General features: G+C 46.9%; 2 protein-coding genes across 16 annotated transcripts in view; one reads left to right on the forward strand and one right to left on the reverse strand.

The window, feature by feature from the left end:
- LOC308465792 (uncharacterized protein) overlaps positions 1-20753 on the reverse strand; it is a 430090-nt gene that overhangs the window by 76299 nt on the left and 333038 nt on the right. The window lies entirely within an intron of this gene.
- Positions 1-20753, forward strand: part of LOC308465694 (uncharacterized protein) — a 386527-nt gene that overhangs the window by 28236 nt on the left and 337538 nt on the right. For 4 of the 5 annotated variants that reach the window (XM_080985782.1, XM_080985783.1, XM_080985784.1 and 1 more), the window contains exon 1: positions 9595-9950. Coding sequence is in view for 1 of the 5 variants with exons in the window: in XM_080985781.1 (XP_080841907.1) it covers positions 9825-9950 (126 nt within the window). In the remaining 4 variants the exon portion in view is untranslated. Of the gene's footprint in view, positions 1-9594; positions 9951-20753 lie in introns of those variants that run through there. The other variant, XM_080985781.1, reaches the window with a different exon arrangement.

Consider the following 20753-nt stretch of genomic DNA (forward strand, 5'->3'; position numbering starts at 1 on the left):
GCGGAGGGAGACCCCAAGATGGAGGGCTGAGGGGACCCCCTGGGTGTGGGGGGCGGACTGGGAGGGGGGAGCGGAGGGAGACCCCAAGATGGAGGGCTGAGGGGACCCCCTGGGTGTGGGGGGCGGACTGAGAGGGGGGAGCGGAGGGAGACCCCCAAGAAGGAGGGATGAGGGGACCCCCTGGGTGTGGGGGGTGGACTGAGGGGGGGAGGGAAGGGAGACCCCCCAAGAAGGAGGGCTGAGGGGACCCCCTGGGTATGGGGGGTGGACTGAGGGGGGGGAGGGAAGGGAGACCCCCAAGAAGGAAGGCTGAGGGGACCCCCTGGGTGTGGGGGGCGGACTGAGAGGGGGGAGCGGAGGAGGACTTCCGGGTTGGCGCCATCGCCGAATGGCGGATTCCCTCCGAGCTCCGGAGGGATTCTGCTCGACAGGGGTCGGGATCTGCCGCGCCGGCGACGCGGGGACCCTAAAAAACCACGGGCACGGAGCCCGTGGACATGGTGACTCGGCTGGCACCGTTAGCGCCCTCCCGACCCACAAAGGAGCCTTTTTAAAGGCTACGGAACGGGGGACGGGGAGTTGCGCGGTGCTGTGAGTCTACTGCTTCCCCTGCCGAGCGAAGCCGCATGCCATTCGTCGGAGAGCGCTGACTTTTTCCTTTGAAAATTTGGACTAAAAACCAAGAACAACGACCCGTGAGTAATTCGGAAATTGGATTTAAAAAATTTCCCTTTTTGTGGATTCGGCACGAGCGGGGGAGGTGCAAAGAGGAAGTCCGTCTCCCCCCCACTGTAAACATTTTAAAGCAAGGATTTGACAACTAAGGTCGAGAGAAGAGTCTTTTTTTCCTTTTTGGATAAAAGTTATTAATTCCACGGATTTAAAAGTATAAGTTACTGTGCTGGAGGATAAGAGCTTATTTTCTGATCAAGTGCCACCCTTCCCGGGACCGGGAGTGATCCGCGAGAGGAGCCTGCTGAGGAGTTACACAAGATTTTGACAGCTGTCAAATTAGCTGTCAAAGTCGGAAAAAATAGAAAGCTTTGGTTTAGCCGGTTATATTGTTATAAGTTGTTGAAAATAAAAAAGGACTGAAACAAATTAACTTGATTTTTGGACTGGAAGTGAAAGGAATACTAAGTAACCAGAATCCCTCTAGAGGGGATTCACGGACATTACAAGAATGGAAATAGGTCGGAAAATACTGGCTGACTTGGATGAGGTTGTTTTTCTCATGGGAAAGCTGCGAAAGATGTACAAGCAAGGTCATGTTTTGTCTACAAGTCCTACAAAATTGAAGTCAACAGCAAATATATCTATTGAACTGGAAAAGGACTTGACGTACAAAACCCAGGCAGCTGGACAAGAAAAGAAACTAGAGACTGAAGAAGAGGAAGAGATATACGTTGAACAGGAGATTGCAGGGCAGCAGTTGAAGAAGGAGCAAAAAGGGTTTTCTTGTGTGTGTGTGTGTGTTTCTTTGTGGCTGATTGGCTGCTCTCCCTGTGCAAAGGTCAGAGGGGGCAGGGTTTCTGTTGAGGCAGGTGATTAGCTGTGGGAGGAGCTTATCAGAGCTTGCAGGGCAGCAGTTGAAGAAGGAGCAAAAAGGGTTTTCTTGTGTGTGTGTGTGTGTGTGTGTGTGTTTCTTTGTGGCTGATTGGCTGCTCTCCCTGTGCAAAGGTCAGAGGGGGCAGGGTTTCTGTTGAGGCAGGTGATTAGCTGTGGGAGGAGCTTATCAGAGATTGCAGGGCAGCAGTTGAAGAAGGAGCAAAAAGGGTTTTCTTGTGTGTCTGTGTGTTTCTTTGTGGCTGATTGGCTGTTCTCCCTGTGCAAAGGTCAGAGGGGGCAGGGTTTCTGTTGAGGCAGGTGATTAGCTGTGGGAGGAGCTTATCAGAGATTGCAGGGCAGCGGCGCGCGCCTAGCGGTGCGCGCAGTTTGATCCATCTTGTAGATTTTCGGGAGCTAGTCTCAAACGTTTGTGGGGGGAGACCTAGGGTTTTTTGTGGGGGGAGTTATTTTTCCTGTCTACACGCTTTTTATGATGGAGGACTGCTGTAGCCACCCCCAACGACACGTTAACAAGATGGAGGGGGAGGGAACAGCTGCAGTCGCCTGCGGTTCCTGCGCAATGTTTGCCATCTTGCCAAAGGTTGCAGGCAGCTTTACCTGCAGCAATTGCATGTTGATTGCCCTCTTAAAAGACAAGGTCCAGCAACTGGAGGAACGTGTAGCTACGCTACAAAGAATTAGAGAGCTGGAGCTGTTCTTGGAAGCAACAGAGCACACCGTCTCCACCAAGGAGGAGACGGGGGACTCCCCTGAGAAGGACGCTAGTTCACCAACACAGGAGCCAGATATATGGAGAAACGTGACTCAAAGAAGTAGGAGGCCCAGGGTTCGCTCTGATTGTTTAGAAATACACAATCGCTTTGAGGTCCTCTCCCCTAGCATGGAAGACGAAGAGCAGACTCCATTTGAGGATCTCTCCCTCATTACAGTCGATCAGGTATATGAAGACGAGCAGCAAAGTCAGTCCTCAGGGAATGTGCAGGCGACCTTGGAGCGGACAGCTCACGGAAGAACCCCGACCAAACCTAAGAGGAGGCGTGTAGTGGTGATAGGGGATTCCCTACTGAGGGGAACAGAAGCAGTGATCTGTGGGCCTGACAAGATGTCTCGGGAAGTGTGCTGTCTCCCCGGGGCTAAGATCCAAGATGTAACTAAACGACTGCAAGGAATCATAAAACCCACTGACAAATACCCCTTCCTCTTGGTTCATGTGGGAACCAATGACACTGCAAGCAATAGCCTCCAGAAGATCAAAAGAGACTACGAGGCTCTGGGCAGGAAATTGAAGCAATTAAATGCACAAATTGTCATCTCATCTGTCCTCCCAGTTGAACGACGTGGTCCAGGGAGAGAGGGGAAAATAGTGGAAGTGAACAGCTGGCTTCGCAAATGGTGTAAACAGGAACGGTTTGGATTCTTAGATCACGGACTGCAGTTTCTTGAAGATGGACTTCTGGCAAGCGATGGGCTGCACCTCACAACGGTTGGGAGAAATGTTTTTGCCAAAAATCTCAGAAACCTCATCAGGAGGGCTTTAAACTGACTAATGTGGGGGAGGGAGACAGTGCTCCTGAAGGTAGGAGTCTATCAATTGATGAAGATGATCATCCAAATGTCATAGACCAAATGGAGCAAACAGCACACAGACCTAGTGGTGGGAGGAAAAAATCCTTAAATAAGAGTCACGGGGGAATGATTAATGGACTTCAATGTCTGTACACTAATGCGCAAAGCATGGGAAATAAACAAGATGAGCTTGAGCTCTTGGTACAGCAAACTAAATATGACATAATAGGCATCACTGAAACCTGGTGGGATAAGTCCCACGATTGGAATGTAATAATGGGGGGATACAATCTATTTCAGAGAAACAGACCAGACAAGAAAGGAGGAGGAGTGGCGTTATATGTCAGGGATGTGTATACCTGTGAAGAGATCCAAGATTTAGAACCTCAAAACCAAAGTGAGAGCATTTGGGTCAAAATTAAGGGAGAGAAGAATAACAGTGACCTCATTGTGGGAGTTTACTACAGATCCCCAAGCCAAACGGCGGACCTAGATGATGCCTTCCTGGAACAGATGGCCAAGCATGCAAAAGGAAGGGAGATAGTAGTAATGGGGGACTTCAATTACCCAGATATTTGTTGGATGTCAAACTCAGCCAAGAGCATAAGGTCAAACAGATTCCTCACTGGCCTTGCAGACAACTTCATTGTCCAGAAAGTGGGAGAAGCAACAAGAGGAACAGCCATTTTAGATCTGGTCCTAACCAATGTTGATGACCTGGTTAGTGGGGTAGAAGTGGAAGGATCATTAGGCGCAAGTGATCATGCTCTTCTGAAGTTTACTATACAGCGGAAAGGAGCAGCCAAGCATACTAGGACTCAATTTCTTGACTTTAAGAAAGCTGACTTCATAAAACTTAGGGAAGTGCTGGGTGAGATCCCATGGACAGTAATACTAAAAGGAAAGGGAGTTCATGATGGCTGGGAGTTTGTTAAGAGGGAGATACTAAAAGCACAACGTCAGGCAATACCAATGAGACAGAAACATGGAAGGTGCCTAAAGAAGCCAGGGTGGCTATCTAAAGAACTTTTAACTGAGTTAAGATTAAAAAAGGATGTGTACAAAAAATTGAAAAGGGGGGAAACCACCAAAGAGGAATTCAAACAAATAGCCAGCACGTGTAGACACAAAGTCAGAAAAGCTAAAGCACAGAATGAACTCAGGCATGCTAGAGAGGTTAAAAGCAACAAAAAAGGCTTTTATGGGTATGTCCGTAGCAAAAGGAAGAACAAAGAAACAGTGGGGTCACTCAGAGGAGAAGATGGTGAAATGCAAACAGGGGACACAGAAAGGGCTGAACTCCTCAATGCCTTCTTTGCCTCAGTCTTCTCCGATAAAGAAAACAATGCCCGACCTGAAGAATTTGGAGCAAATGATTCAGCAAAGGAAACACAGCCCAGAATAACTAAGGACATAGTGCAAGAATACTTGGCTAGTTTAGATGTATTCAAGTCTCAAGGGCCAGATGAACTGCATCCAAGAGTATTAAAAGAACTGGCAGATGTGATCTCAGAACCACTGGCAGTCATCTTTGAGAATTCCTGGAGAACAGGCGAAGTCCCGGCAGACTGGAGGAGGGCAAATGTTGTCCCTATTTTCAAAAAGGGGAAAAGAGAGGACCCAAATAATTACCGCCCAGTCAGTCTGACATCAATACCAGGGAAGATTCTGGAGCAGATCATTAAGCAAACAGTCTGTGAGCACCTAGAAAGGAATGCTGTGATCACCAACAGTCAGCATGGATTTCTGAAAAATAAGTCATGTCAGACTAACCTGATCTCGTTTTTTGACAGAATTACAAGCCTGGTAGATGAAGGGAACGCAGTGGATGTAGCCTACCTTGATTTCAGCAAGGCATTTGACAAGGTGCCTCATGATATTCTTGTAAAGAAGCTGGTAAAATGCGGTCTTGACTATGCTACCACTCAGTGGATTTGTAACTGGCTGACTGACCGAACCCAAAGGGTGCTCATCAATGATTCCTCTTCATCCTGGAGAAGAGTGACTAGTGGGGTGCCACAGGGTTCTGTCTTGGGCCCGGTCTTATTCAACATCTTTATCAACGACTTGGATGATGGACTCAAGGGCATCCTGATCAAATTTGCAGATGACACCAAATTGGGAGGGGTGGCTAACACCCCAGAGGACAGGATCACACTTCAAAACGACCTTGACAGATTAGAGAACTGGGCCAAAACAAACAAGATGAATTTTAACAGGGAGAAATGTAAAGTATTGCACTTGGGCAAAAAAAATGAGAGGCACAAATACAAGATGGGGGACACCTGGCTTGAGAGCAGTACATGTGAAAAGGATCTAGGAGTCTTGGTTGACCACAAACTTGACATGAGCCAACAGTGTGACGCGGCAGCTAAAAAAGCCAATGCAATTCTGGGCTGCATCAATAGGAGTATAGCATCTAGATCAAGGGAAGTAATAGTGCCACTGTATTCTGCTCTGGTCAGACCTCACCTGGAGTACTGTGTCCAGTTCTGGGCACCACAATTCAAGAAGGACACTGACAAACTGGAACGTGTCCAGAGGAGGGCAACCAAAATGGTCAAAGGCCTGGAAACGATGCCTTATGAGGAACGGCTAAGAGAGCTGGGCATGTTTAGCCTGGAGAAGAGGAGGTTAAGGGGTGATATGATAGCCATGTTCAAATATATAAAAGGATGTCACATAGAGGAGGGAGAAAGGTTGTTTTCTGCTGCTCCAGAGAAGCGGACACGGAGCAATGGATCCAAACTACAAGAAAGAAGATTCCACCTAAACATTAGGAAGAACTTCCTGACAGTAAGAGCTGTTCAACAGTGGAATTTGCTGCCAAGGAGTGTGGTGGAGTCTCCTTCTTTGGAGGTCTTTAAGCAGAGGCTTGACAACCATATGTCAGGAGTGCTCTGATGGTGTTCCTGCTTGGCAGGGGGTTGGACTCGATGGCCCTTGTGGTCTCTTCCAACTCTATGATTCTATGATTCTAGGAGGAGCAGAAAGGAGGGGCTGAAATGTTACAGAAGGCAAACGAGAGCCGGAGGCCTGCCAAGATGGATATAAATGAAAATAAGGACTGGAAGAAGAAAACTTGGTTTGAACTTAGAAATGAGGAATGGAAAGATCTTCTTTTGTGGGGATCTGAAGATTTAGGGACTACTAATTTGATCAAGGTGGAAGCTGGAGCTTTTGGGACATTTGGATCTAAGAAACAGGACTTGAGCTCCACCTTTAAACAAGGAGGCCTGGCTGGAAGGAATATGGACATTATAGAGAGAGTGCCCCTTAGAGACTGGGTGTTAAATATAAGGGACTTTCAAAGAAGCCGGCAGAAAGGGACTGAGAGAGATTTAAGAGCCTCGGACGTGAGGTTGCCAGGCTAATAATAGATGGACTAATGGACTATGGTTTTGGGATTGAAACCGGGGAAGGGAGGGTAGGGTTTGGAAATCCAAAGGGGGCTTGATCTTTTTTATTCTGTGTTTAATTCTGTGTTGTTATCAGTATAAGAATGGGGAATTCGTGGAAGGGAAATAGGGTCGACCTTAGAAAAAGTTTTCTATAAATGATTGAGGTATATAAGTTAAAAGTTGATATATAAACTGATCTAAATATAATAATGAATTAAGATTAAAAATTTAATATAAATAAATATAGTAACAAATTAAGGTTAAGAAATTAGAGATAAGAACTTGTTGGATAAATATTTGGACTTGGAATACAAGAAGGGGAGGTGAGGGGAAGTCGCGGAAAAAAGTTATTGAAAATGGGACTGTAAAGGATGAATTCTTTTTTTTTCTTTTTTTTCTTTTTGTTTTTTGTATTATTCGAAACTCTAATAAACATTACTTTAAAAAAAATGAGAGGGGGGAGCGGAGGGAGACCCCCAAGAAGGAGGGCTGAGGGGCCCCCTGGGTGTGGGGGGTGGACTGAGAGGGGAGCGGAGGGACACCCCCAAGAAGGAGGGCTGAGGGGGCCCCCTGTGTGGGGGGGGGGCAGACTGAGAGGGGGAGCAGAGGGAGACCCCCAAGAAGGAGGGCTGAGGGAACCCCCTGGGTGTGGGGGGCAGACTGAGAGGGGGGAGCGGAGGGAGACCCCCAAGAAGGAGGGCTGAGGGGACCCTCCGGAAAAAAAACAAAATGGCGTTCCCGCCTTTTTCAGAAAAGGGCGGGAAACGCCATCTCTTGGCCCTGCCGCCTCCGTGGGCTCCTTCTGGGCCTGCCTGGCCATGGGGGGGGGGAATCCAGCTGCCCCCAAACAATGAGGGGAAAGAGGAAAAGGAAGAGAAGGAAGGAGAAATGAAGGAGAAGCTGGGAGGGGGAGCAGCCAAGAGGGAAACTCAGGGGGGAAACTCCCTCAGGAAACCGGGCGAAGGAGAGGAGGAGGCCCAGGGGAATCTGAAAGGGGATTGGCCAGCTGTCCAATGCAGAGGCCTCTGATTGGTCCATCCCTGCTCTGGGGTGGGAAATGGGGTCAGATAGTTCTGGGATCCCAGTAGAAACTGGTTTTCTGGCAGGAAACATGGAAAGGATGGCAGGTGTCACTCTTCCTTTGAACTGGAGTCCGGAGTCAGCTCTGTCAGACTTCTTTCTGGAATAAGAAACGCCCTCCTTTCCTGCTGGGTCTCAAACAGGGGCAAGTCAAGCTCAACGCCACCTCCAACCCCCTCCCCACTTTAAAAGCACCATTTTGAGAAGCAGCAACTCTCAAATACGAAGAAATCAGCACCTCCACCTGCTAACATTTTCCCCCCCGCTTGGTTTTCAGGGAGGGCTTTTCTTAGCCCCTCATCCCCCCCCCAATTCAAAATAAGGGGCAGGCTGGCTGGAGACCCTTCCCCCCAACCCCCTTACCATTATTTAATGGCATCCCGTTTATATGTATTCCCCTTGTCCCAAAAGAGCCTCAGCTTCAGGGGTGTCTTCTGAATGAGCTGCCAGGAGAAGGCACCTCAGCCTGACTCTCCAGTGGCAGAAGGTTCCCTAGGACACTCCAGGCTCAACGTGGGTCAAACGCTGAGGAAAACTTATTGGAGCAACTTTTGGGAAAAGGGGAATACATATAACCGGGATGCCATTAAATAACAGTAAGGGGGTTGGGAAATGGGAGTGCCTGATCACCTCATCTGTCTCCTGAGAAATCTCTATGTGGGACAAGAAGCTACGGTTAGAACTGGATATGGAACAACTGATTGATTCAAAATTGGGAAAGGAGTACGACAAGGCTGTATATTGTCTCCCTGCTTATTTAACTTATATGCAGAATTCATCATGCGAAAGGCTGGGCTGGATGAATCCCTAGCTGGAATTAAGATTTCCAGAAGAAATATCAACAACCTCAGATATGCAGATGACACAACCTTGATGGCAGAAAGTGAGGAGGAATTAAAGAACCTTTTAATGAGGGTGGAAGAGAAGAGCACAAAATATGGTTTGAAGCTCAACATCAAAAAAACGAAGATCATGGCCACTGGGCCCATCACCTCCTGGCAAATAGAAGGGGAAGAAATGGAGGCAGTGAGAGATTTTACTTTCTTGGGTTTCATGATCACTGCAGATGGTGACAGCAAAATAGAGCCCATCATCCCAGGATCTCTGAAATGAACAAATAAATGCACAGGATGGTCCAGATTGAACTCTTCCACGGATAAATGTTTGCCACGTCCAAAACGGAAAGGAAGAGCAGAGCAGGGTCCTCAAAAGAGCCGCAGGGGTTTGGGATCTACGCACTTGCTAAGACCTAGATCTGGGCTCCTTGGGGCAAATGGGGGCGGGGAGGGCAGGCTCTAAGCGCAGCCGCAGATCTGCCGGCAGGCAGAGGGAAGGGCAGGCTCGGTGCGCTCGGTTTTGCAAGGGTTAAAAGGAGCAGAGCTGGATTCCTAGAGAGGACGGGAAGTGAAGGGGGTGAAGGTCCTCCATGGCTAAATTCCCTCCCTCCCCCATCCCTTCCTGCAGGCAGAGAGGAGGCTGCTTTCTTCTCTCTCCTTTGCAAAAGCCCCTTCTGGAATCCGGCGAGTCCCCTATTTCCTCCCTCTGAGGGTGCAATGGGGAGAAGGGGGTCCCAGGGGGGCAGGGAGGGGGCATGGGGGTCCCTTCTCAGATCATACATAGTGGGGGCAGACCCCCAAGTCAGGGAGCAGAGGGTCCTCCCTTGTCCTCTCTGCCAAGTTCTTCCTTGGGATCCAGATGCTGCCTTCATTTTTGGGAGGGGGCTTGGGGTCAAGGAAAACTGGGCAGGTAAAGAAACCCCCTTCAGATTTAGGGATTATTATAATGTGGAATGGGACACGGGTGGCGCTGTGGGTTAAACCACAGAGCCTAGGACTTGCCGATCAGAAGGTCGGCGGTTCGAATCCCCGCGACGATGTGAGCTCCCGTTGCTCGGTCCCAGCTCCTGCCCACCTAGCAGTTCAAAAGCGTGTCAAAGTGCAAGTAGATAAATTGGTACCACTCGGGCGGGAAGGTAAACGGCGTTTCTGTGTGCTGCTCTGGTTCGCCAGAAGTGGCTTAGTCATGCTGGCCACATTTATACAAGGATTAAGACCCATCATTAAAATACACAACAAAATTGTTCCATTAAGATACTGAAATAAGCATGCAAGAAAAGAATAGTATTAAAACAATGCAGATATTAAGAGGCAGAAAAGAACAGAGCAATGTGTAGAAAAATATCATCTTTCTTCTCCCTTTTTCCCTTAGGGTCCAGTGTGCTTTGAAGACGTAGCTGTTCCTTTCACAGAGGAGGACTGGGCTTTGCTGGATCCTGACCAGAGAGCTCTGCAGAAGGAAGTCAAGGAGGAGAATCGTGGGATCGTGGCCTCTCTGGTAAGGCTCCCTGCTGGATCATGAGATCAGTTTTGAAATTCCATACAGATCTCTGAAGGACAAACCTCCTCTATTTTGAGGGAGCCCAATAGCGCCACCTGCAGCATCTGAGATGTTAACACACCCACAACTCTCAATAGGAGATGCATCTCCTGTTCTGTCTGGGAATATTCTTCCACCAGTCCTGCCTTTTCCGACCAGGATGAGGCTGCTCTGAGCTGCCCAGCCCTTCTTCAATGTAGGCTTCAGAGATCTCAGGGATGTGGAGGTACATCCTGTCAAATTTTCTCAAAATTTTTTCTCAAAAAAGGCAGTAATTCATTTTCCTTCTTCCTCTTTCACAAGCAGTCATTTGCATTGTTCAATCATTTCAGGCTCAATTTCTTCCTCAGCCTAAACATAATAATAATAATACTGACATATAACAGCAGATTGTAGGTGGGGAATTGGAGAGGAAGAAGAAGGGAGACAACCAAGAGAATCCACACAATGGAGAAACCATATAAATATTCAGAGTGTGGAGAGACTTTCAGTCAGAGCTCCCAGTCCACTTCCCATCAAGGAAAGCTCTTCGTTCACAAGGAGAGCCTCACTTCACATAAAAGAACTAAAGGTGGGAAGAAATAAGTGCTTGAAATGTGGGAAAAGCTTCCTTCGCAGCCCCATTCTCGATTCCCATGAGATACTTCATACAGGGGAGTGTTTGGGAAAAGCTTCACCTGGAAAACCTGTCTCAGTTTCCATTCAATAAATCACAGCAAGGATAATCACAGAATTTCAGAAAATGGTATAACCGGTATCAGGAAACTTGATGAGGAATTAAGGGGAAAGACAGTGTTGACCCAGAGTAGTTACAAAATGTATGTTCTCTCCCCGAGTGCCACAGACCCTCCTCCAAAGAGAGCTTCTCTGAAGAAAGCGCAAGCAAAAATTACTCAATTTTACGTGAATAAGAAAAATGAGGAGGTGGCTAAGAAACAGCAGGAGCCAGATCCTATTACTGACCTTATAGGATCTCTCAGCAGCTCTGAGGATGAGCAGAAAGAGGTTTTGGGTCCAGGCAGCTCAACTGCTAAGTCATCTCTGGCACTGAGACCAGGAGCTCAAGCGACTCAAGGCCAAATCCAGGCTAAACAAGTAGAGGAACTAATCTGAAAACAAAATTCAAAATTAAAGCAAGTATAAAAGACTGCAACTCCCAAACTTCTGGGACCAAAGAGGGATTATCAGTCACTGGGTGGCTTGTAGTACTAACAGAGGACATGGAACGCATAAAATCCTTTTTGGCTGACTGTAATAAAGTTATTATCATCCTGATAGGTACTTGTAAAACCTTCTGAATAAAATCTAGCAGAGTCTGTGGCACCAGATAATACAACAATTTCTCTTTCCATACCATTAAAAATAGATCAATAAGGGAGGTTTAATTCGTCTACATGGCAAAAGGAGGTCTATAAGTACAAAGAAGAGCAAAAATGTTAAAAATTTTAAAAATAGTGCAATATTAAAAAGTTGACTTAAAAATACTCTTTAACTTACTTAAGAGTAGCTCGTGCTCTGGGTCCAGACAGAACACTAATTCGTTCTCAGATGTCCGTTCTTAACCTGAAACTGTTCTTAACCTGAAGCGTCACTTTAGCTAATGGGGCCTCCCGCTGCCGCCGCACCACCAGAGCACGATTTCTGTTCTCATCCTGAAGCAAAGTTCTTAACTCGAGGTACTATTTCTAGGTTAGCGGAGTCTGTCAGCTGAAGCATATGTAACTGAAGCGTATGTAACCCGAGGTACCACTGTACTGGAATTTGCACACCAGATCCTTATATCAATATGAAACGATATGCAAGGTTATCAAATGCTCTGATGTCCTGTCAGAAGCCAAAACAAAACCAACTAGGAAGAGGGTTTTGGTAAACAAGAATTGGATATGGGTGCTATCTCAAAATAAGCTACTTCTCTCAAGCTACCCTAAGCCTTTGGGAATCTTGTCACAAGAGGAGCGTAAAGTTTGTGAAGATGGTGTATAAGCACAGAGAATATCTATGGAGGAGTGGTGTATCAATCTCAAGATTATTCCAAAATGTGGCATCACCAGCTCCTCTGCAACACCTCCAAAAAGTCCTCAATTCAAGGCAGACTATTATCCTTTAGTTGACATATACTCTGCAGGTGACAATCCTGACTAGCCAGCTGACCTGGACCCCAAGGAACCCCATAACTCAGACAGCCCAGGGTTCTTGCACTTGAGAAATCTAGGGAATGACCTTACTGACAGAACTGAAAAGAATGGATTGCATGCCTTCTGTGCTCTGCCATAAGTAGCCCAGAATGAAATATTATCCAGATTTGACCTCTGACGGTCCTGCCTAATGAGTTTGAAGAAGGAACACAAGGGCTCATGCAAGTAGAACTTGACCCTTTGTGCTCCAGATCCAGCCCACCAGATATTCCAGCGTGAGTTGAATTTATGGGCTGAAAAGCCACCTCTCCCCACCAGCAGGTTAATGAACCCTCTTTCCTACCAATTGGAGATGAAAAGCTTCCCCAAAGATTTGGTCCCCATGCAAGAGGCAAATATGGCCACAACACCTGCCTGGCTTGCAATGAGAGAGCTCAAAGAGCGTCAACAGGACACTCCATAGAAAGCACCAAGCATGGGGCCACTTACATGTATTAGCTACTTGTCTGTTTTCTGCCCATGCTCTGGGGTTGCAATTTTCATGCTTAGGGACAGGATGGTAACTCGTTTTGCCACCAAGTTCTGTCCATAAGCCCCAATGAGTTCAATGGGATCTACTCTCAGGTCACTACTGTACAGACCATGCCAGCCTTTCAAAGTGGGGTGAGGAGCAAAGACCTGAAATTGGAGTCACTGGAATTGCTTAGAAATGGGGCTTTTGAGGCTTCTGGTTCCGGTCTGCCTTAATGGATGCCGCTCCCACGATAGCAGAGATCGTTAGCAAAGAATAAACAGATGATTTGAGGGTAATTGTCCTTAATTCAAGCTGTGTGCTGGAACAAATGGACCAAGATAATAAACCAGTAAATTTACATACAAAGCCGAAACAATTTGAACTGGAAAGAAGACTTCCATTGATGAAAAATGTATGTTGTTGGGGAGCAGGGAGCCTTTACCCTTTCTTTATATATATATCATGTTTGTAACATAAATGATTCGGCAGCACATGTCAGCATCGCCCTAGAGCCAGTGCACCAACTGGACTCTTGCACCTCAACCCCAACTGGGCTAGGCGAGCTGGGTAGCACCGCCAGAGACCTCCTTTCTCACAGGAACAGGTCACAGTGCTGTGGACTCACAGCTTAGAGCTGAGAGCACCGGATTCACTGTCTCAATAATACAGTCGTTGTGCAGCAGAGTTTTGCAGAGTCTTGCAGAGTATAAACCACTCGGAGAGCAGCTCTGTAGAATATCTTCCTTTTATTCTGTAACTACAACTATGATACAAAGCTATATACAGAGCTGAATATTCTAAGCATAAATCAATGCTACACTGAGAGTCTGCAGCTGCTCTTAGCAGCAATCTTATCTCTAGGATCTCTAACACTCTCACTCTCTCCGATACACTGACTGACTGACTCTCTCTCACACACAGATATGTTGCTGGGCAGAATAAGTAGATAGGCAGGACACGCCTCCTCTTCTCTGGAGAGTCAGCAGAGACCATCAGGAGATGATCAGGAGATTCTTGGGTATGGGAGGGGTGAAATCTCCTCATCCTCCCCCATTTCATCCGACCATTTCAAGAATCTTTAACATAACTGCAATTTACACATACACTCCAAAAGTTGTTCTCTGCTTACAACCTTGGTTAATATATTTGCAGGTATCTCTTTTCCCGCTTTTCTAAGACACTTTAACAATACCATTTTGAATAAGCAGCTTCTGGAAAAATCTTCATACACATTTCTCTTTCTCAAATGCAAATTGACATCTCTAATTAGGCAGATTTGAACAAACCATTTTTCAGAACTCAAATACACGCTTTCCTTCAAATATCAGGTAAGGAAATAAATAAAGCGTTTTGTGCTACTACTCTCAGCACACTTCATGCCTGGTTTAGAAACCCCACCAGAGTTGCTCGTGACCGCAGTCTTTGCAAACTCTTCAGAAAACCTTTTCGGTGGTACACCCTTGGTTGTTCTCTCGGACCTGCGCAGAACTCTTTGATCCTCTTGTTCTGGTGCTTCCTCCTCTTTGGGAGAATGGGGAGCTAAAGTATATGAAGCTGCTAAGTCTGAGTCAGCGTCAGACTCACCTGAGGCTTTTGGGCTCTGATAATCTGTGCCATCATCTGGAACTACATTGGCATCAGGATTATCACCACCAACAACACTTGCCTCCCTCTTAACTTTCTTTGCCCCTTTTGCACCATCATCACAAATGGGATGGCACTGAAAAACGCCAACTCTGTCCCATTGTGGATTGTCATCAATACTCCTGGTCAGCCTTATGGTTTTCGTGTCTGTGATCAGAACACGATAAGACCCTTTCTCATATCCTAGGAAAATACCATGTTCTCCACGCTTGCTCAGTTTGTCACCCTGCGAGGTGTGCACCCAAACCTCCGAACCAAAAATTTTAAAATGCTTTACACATGGCTTTCTTCCGTGAAGCATCTCATATGGGGTGCAATTTACACTAGACTGGTACCTCCTGTTATACACGTGACAGAAAAACGAAAGAGCTTCGGCCCAAAAAGGATTGGGTAGCCCCGAATCATGTAACAGCGTTCTGATTCCTTGCTGCAGAGTCTGGTTTACTCTCTCACATAAACCATTCTGCCAGGGTGATCTGGGCGTGGCGGTCCTATGCTCAATGCCCTGTTCAGAAAGAAAACTCTCAAACTCTTCTGAACAAAACTCTCCACCCTTGTCTGTGAAAAGAAAACGTACATTCTCATTATGTACATTTCTGAGCCATTTACAAAACTGGCGAAACTTGGTAAAGGCTTCAGACTTTTTCTGCAGCATATAGACCCAAACATATTTCGAATAGGAGTCTATCAGAACCATGAAAAACCTTGAATTGCCTCTAGAGAGCGCTAGAGGCCCCACTAAGTCTGCATGAATGACTTCATATGGTTTCTTGGCCTCTCTCCCAGACTCTGTACCTTTGGGAGCTTGCCTTGCCTTACTCTCTGCACAAGAAACACATTTCATGTGGTAGGGACATTCTTTCAACTTCATACCCTGAACCATATCAGGCATTTTTGCCACAGCCTGGAAATTCAAATGACCATAAACGCGATGGTAATGATGAATACATTGGTCATGCAACTTCTCATTCTTATCTACAGATAAATTGCAACACTCTTTCTCAGTTGCTTCTGCAGTGCCTGTACCTGAAACAAAAGGCAATTGGTACAATCCATTTACACATTTTGCATACAGAATGAGCTTGCTATCTCTAAGAATTTCACAGCGAGATTTAGCAAACACCACCTTAAACCCTTGACGATCAAGCTGGGAAACACTCAACAAATTGTCCTGAATATCAGGCGCATACAGGACATTCTTAATAGTTGCATTCAGGCTCTTTAAGAACACAGTTCCCTGAGCCACACTCGTGAGAACTGTCCCATCTGCTTGATGAATTTCTGTCTTGCTTCTCAAGCTGAACAAAGAGATTCTTATCTTTGGCCATGTGGTTTGAACAGCCAGAGTCGATCACGAAGAAACTCCGCCCACGTTGACTGGAACAGCGAGAGATCAAGGCCTTTGAAGTAGCAGGTGCTTGGGGATTTCTTCCTCCTCCCCCTCTGCCTCTGAAGTTTCCCTTCTTCTTTGAAGACTTCTTACACTGGAAACTCAAATGGCCTTGTGCTCCACACGAAAAGCACCGCTTCAGTTTCAAAGCTTTAACAGCAGCAGTTTCACTTTCACTTTCCCCTGCTGAAGACTCAGGCACATTTTCAAGCACATTTTTAACAGCACAGTCCCGGCTTTCTTTAACAGCCTGTCTGCGATCCCACTCATTCAGAAGCACGCTAGACACATAATCTTCTGTTAGCCGGTCAGAAGGCATTGTGGAAATCTGGGCAGCCACTCCATCATAAGACTCATCTAGGCTATTGATCATCAGCATTGCAAATACAGCCTCTGAAATAGCCAGGTCTCGCTGAACAAGGTCCTGTCTGAGACGCTTTAATTGAGACAGATGGCTAGGCAAATCACCACCTTTCTCCAACTGCAGCCTGCACAGCTTCTTAAAGAAAATCACACTGGAACCAGCATTCTGCCTCAGATGCATATCTCTCAACTTATGCCAAACAGCTTGTGCATCTCTTGACCCTCTTAAGTTCACCAGCAAGTGGTCTGAAACACTCAAAACAATTGTCCCTCGGGCTTTCATATCTGCAGCATGCCATTCAGCCCAATCATCATCATCCTTATCTGGAGGGTCATCTTCTATCGTGTGAAATAGCTTCTCCCTCTGTAAAAGCGCTTTCATCTTTACTTGCCAAACTGCATAGGTTTCAGGCGTGAGGAGAGGAAAGGACAGAGCCATCTGGCCAGAATGTGCACAGGCCATGTCTGCTATTACTTAGAGCAAGACACTTCCCTTGTGCAACACAGATAAAGCCTTGACTCCTTCAGCCACTCTCTCTCCCACTCAGAGTGCAATTAACAGGCAAACAGGGATGCTATCTTCTTCCTTTGGCAGTCAGCAACATACCTCCATAAATCAAGCAGCAGCAACAGCAACAGCGGCAGCTTGAACACTCTGCTCCAAAACAGCTCTGCTTCTGGGCACCGCAAATCAGTCCAGCATGCAGCGTCCGTTCCACCATCCGGCAATCAGCAACAGAAACCTCTGGCGACTGGGACGCCTGGGATGACTGGAACAATGCCAGGTCAGACGACTGGAACAACGACTGGGCCCATAACCGATGTCAGCATCGCCCTAGAGCCAGTGCACCAACTGGACTCTGTTGGGATACTGCCAGGGAGATAGCGTCCATCTGAGCCCCCATGCCGGCTGCCGGACGTCCATCGATCTCTGTAGCCACGCAGATCCAACAATTAGCGACACGAAGCCTTGGAAATTGACTGCCACATTCCAGGCTCGTGCACATCCTTTATCAGCAGAAACACAGCCAGAAAGCTTGCACCGCAGAAGAGCAGAAGAGCATATTTACAGACTTTATTTAGCATTGAACAGAACAAAGAAAAACATGACCGTTCTGCGTCAGCATCTCTGCCCGACTGAAATCGAAAGGAAACAGCAAGCATAAACATCCTGTGAACAGGACATGCGCAGACTCTGTTACTCACAAAGCCTGCTCCCTTTTAAGGTGGAACGGAAATATCCTAACATCCTCCCCCTTTCCGTGTAACCTGTAGTACCTGTGGTTCAACCCAATTGCAACTTTTGTACATAAACCTTAAGTTGTTCTCTGTTAACAACCTTAGACAACAGATCAGCAGGAATTTCATTTCCTGGCATGTAGGACACCTGAATCAGTCCTTTCTGAATACACTCCCTTGCACGATGTAGCTTAATCTGCAAGTACTTGGTTCTTTGCTTGCAACTCTCGGAGTTCAGCAAAGCCAAACAAGATCTATTGTCTTGATACACTTGTACAGGACATTTCACAGAAACCCCGATGTCCTTAAACAGTTGCATCAACCATTCACAATCCATGAGTGAAAATGACAGGGCATTGAGTTCTGCTTCACAGGAACTTAGGCTCACTGTCGTCTGCTTCTTGCACAACCAGTCAAACAGGCAGTGGTTGTACATGTAGCATACTCCAGAAGTGCTTGTACCATCCGTGGTGTCACTTCCAAAACTTGCATCCGCAAAGATTTCAAGACCTCCAGTCTTCTGACTGGTGAACCTCAGCCTGTAGTGCATAGTCCCTTTCAAATAGCGGGCTATGCACTTCAGAGCTTTCCAATCCTGAATCGTAGGATTGTTGGCATGTCTGCTAAGCAGATTACAGCTTACAGCTATGTCAGGTCTTGAACATCTGGCAATGAAATTCAGCTTGCCTAGAACGCATCTGTATAGCGTTGTGTCAGAAAACGCTTCAGCAGTACTGTCTACCTGGTAACCTGTCACCATCGGTGTGTCTGCTGGGTTTGCATCAACCAAATTCAACCTGGTTAATACATCAGCAATTTTCTGTGTTTGGTGTACCAGAAAATTACCTGTTTGGTCCTTCTCCACCTGCAGAGAAAGATAGTTGGATACCTCACCAAGATCCTTCATGTCAAAGTGCTCCTTCAGCTGAGCTAGGGTGCTTTGGTAGAAAGCCTGATTCTTCCAAAACATCAGAAGATCATCAACAAAACATAAACAATACAGTTTGTTTTGCCCCTCCTCCTTGACAAACACACATGGATCAGCTTTGCCCTGGTGAAAACCTAGAGAAAGCAACGTCTCAGTGAGTTTTGTGTTCCAACACCTGGCACTCTGCTTGAGACCATATAAGGATTTCCGCAGTTTACAGACCATTCCCTTCTGTATCTCCATCCCATCAGGTGGAAGCATAAACAGCTCCTCGTTCAAAATCCCGTACAAAAAAGCTGTATTAATGTCGTGGTGGGAAACATGCAGTTTCTCCTCCGCAGCAATCTTGAGCATCAGCCGAATGCTCTCATATTTGACTGTGGGTGAGTAGGTCTCGTGGTAATCCTGTCCTGGTACCTGTGAAAAACCTCTGGCAACCAATCTGGCTTTGTGTCTGACAACCTTGCCATTCTGGTCTGTCTTGGCCTTGAAGACCCATTTGCTGCCAACCAGTCTCATTCCTGGGACTACCGGTACCAGTTCCCAAGTTTGGTTCCTGTTCAAGGAATCAACTTCAGCCTTCATGGCATTAAGCCAAGGCTCAGCATCTTTAGAGGTTAACTCCTGAACCTCTTTGAAGCTTGAAGGTTCCCACACCTTCTCTGAGCTACTAAGAACAGCAGTTGCTGTCTTAGCAAACTCATCAGCATACCTCTTTGGAGGTCTGCCCTTCGTGGCTCTCTCAGATCTGCGTACTAGACGCAAGTCTTCTGGACTCATCTCCTCTTTCTTAGGAGAAAATTGACCAATGGTGAACAGTGGTTCTTCCAGTTCATTGTCAGACGCGTCAGATGGTCTGACTGAGGCCTTTGCGCTCTGGTAGTCTGCTGTGTCATCACTGTCACTGACACCAGCAGCAGCACCGCTCACTGAACTGGAATCCGAACTCTGATCATCATCCTCATCCTCATCATCATCATCCTCATCTGGGTAACTCTGGAAAATTCCCACATTTTCCCCCCACTTAGGATTGTACTCAACACTCCTTGTGAACTTAATGGACTTAGAGTTAGTCATCCACACCCTGTATGCACCTTTTTCGTACCCCATGAACAAACCATGTGCCCCACGCTTCCCAAGCTTGTTGGTTTGTGGGGAGTGTACCCACATGTCAGAACCAAAGATTCTCATGTGTTTGGTGTTGGGTTTCTTGCCAAACATCTTCTCATAGGGGGTACAGCCAATGGGTGATGACAATCTGCGATTAAAACTGTAAACAAAATTCCCCAAAGCTTCCCCCCAAAACTTATCAGGGAGATTGGCATCATGCAACAAGGTTTTCATTCCTTGCAGCAATGTCTGATTTGCTCGCTCCGCAAGCCCATTCATCCATGGCGATCTGGGCGTTGACATGTCATGCTGGATTCCCTTCTCAGTCAGGAAAGCTTCAAACTGCTGAGAAGTGAACTCCCCGCCTCGATCGGTAAACAAACAGGCAATACGTTTACCGTGCACATTCTCCAACCAAGCACAGAATGCCTTAAACTTCGGAAACGCTTGCAATTTCTGTTCGAGCAAAAACACATGAATGTACCTGGAAAAAGAATCAATTAGAACCATGAAGTACCTTGCTCCCCCTAAAGAGGGTGTAAGTGGACCAACCAGGTCCGCATGCACTAGCTGGTAGGGTTTGGAAGCCTGCCTGCTAGACTCCTTGCCTTTTGGAGCAACCTTCACCTTGTTCTCTGCACAAGATACACATTTCATGTGAAATTTACAGGGTTTGATGTTCAAACCCTCAACCACCTCTGGCATCTTGGCCAGTGCCTTCCAAGAGAGATGACCAAACTTTCGATGTGCATCATGAATGCATCCTGCATGAAGAACTTGGTTAGTTTGTGCAACACAACAAGAATCAGCATTAGATACAACAGCAGTGTCATCATAAGTTATATGGAACAAACCATCCATAAACTTTGCATGCAAATAGTCCTCTTTGCCTTTACTGATGACACAGACGCTCCTCTTGAAGGAAATCTGAAAACCACGCCCAGTAAGCTGTGGGACACTTAGCAAATTGCTAGCAGCTCCCGGAACATAAAGTACATTACTGATGGTAGTGTGCAGACTTGCAAGTTTCACAGTCCCTTCTCCTGCGATTTGCAACGTCCTTCCGTCAGCCAGGTGGATCTCACCTTCCTGAGGCTTGAAGGAGATGAACAGGTGGCGATCCTTCGTGACGTGGCGGGTCGCACCTGAATCGATAATAAATCTGCCTTTGGCTGTTGGAGCAGTCTTTTTAGCAAGCAAACCCTTGTTTTTCACCGGCGTGGGCCTTTTCAGCTTGCCGCCCTGCTGCTCCTGGCCACCAGACGTGCCTTTAGCCTTTGGTGAAGCTGTGCCAGCAAACATAACCTTGTTTTCCACTGGCGTGGGCTTTTGCAGCTTGCCCCCCTGCTTCTGGTCAGCAGACGTGCCTTTAGCCTTTGGTGAAGCAGTGCCAGCAAACACAGCTTTGTTTTTCCCTGGCGCGGGCTCTTCACCCTCC

The sequence above is a fragment of the Podarcis pityusensis genome (assembly GCF_964106645.2).
Source record: "Podarcis pityusensis genome assembly, chromosome: 2".
In the NCBI taxonomy this organism is placed as follows: Eukaryota; Metazoa; Chordata; class Lepidosauria; order Squamata; family Lacertidae; genus Podarcis; species Podarcis pityusensis.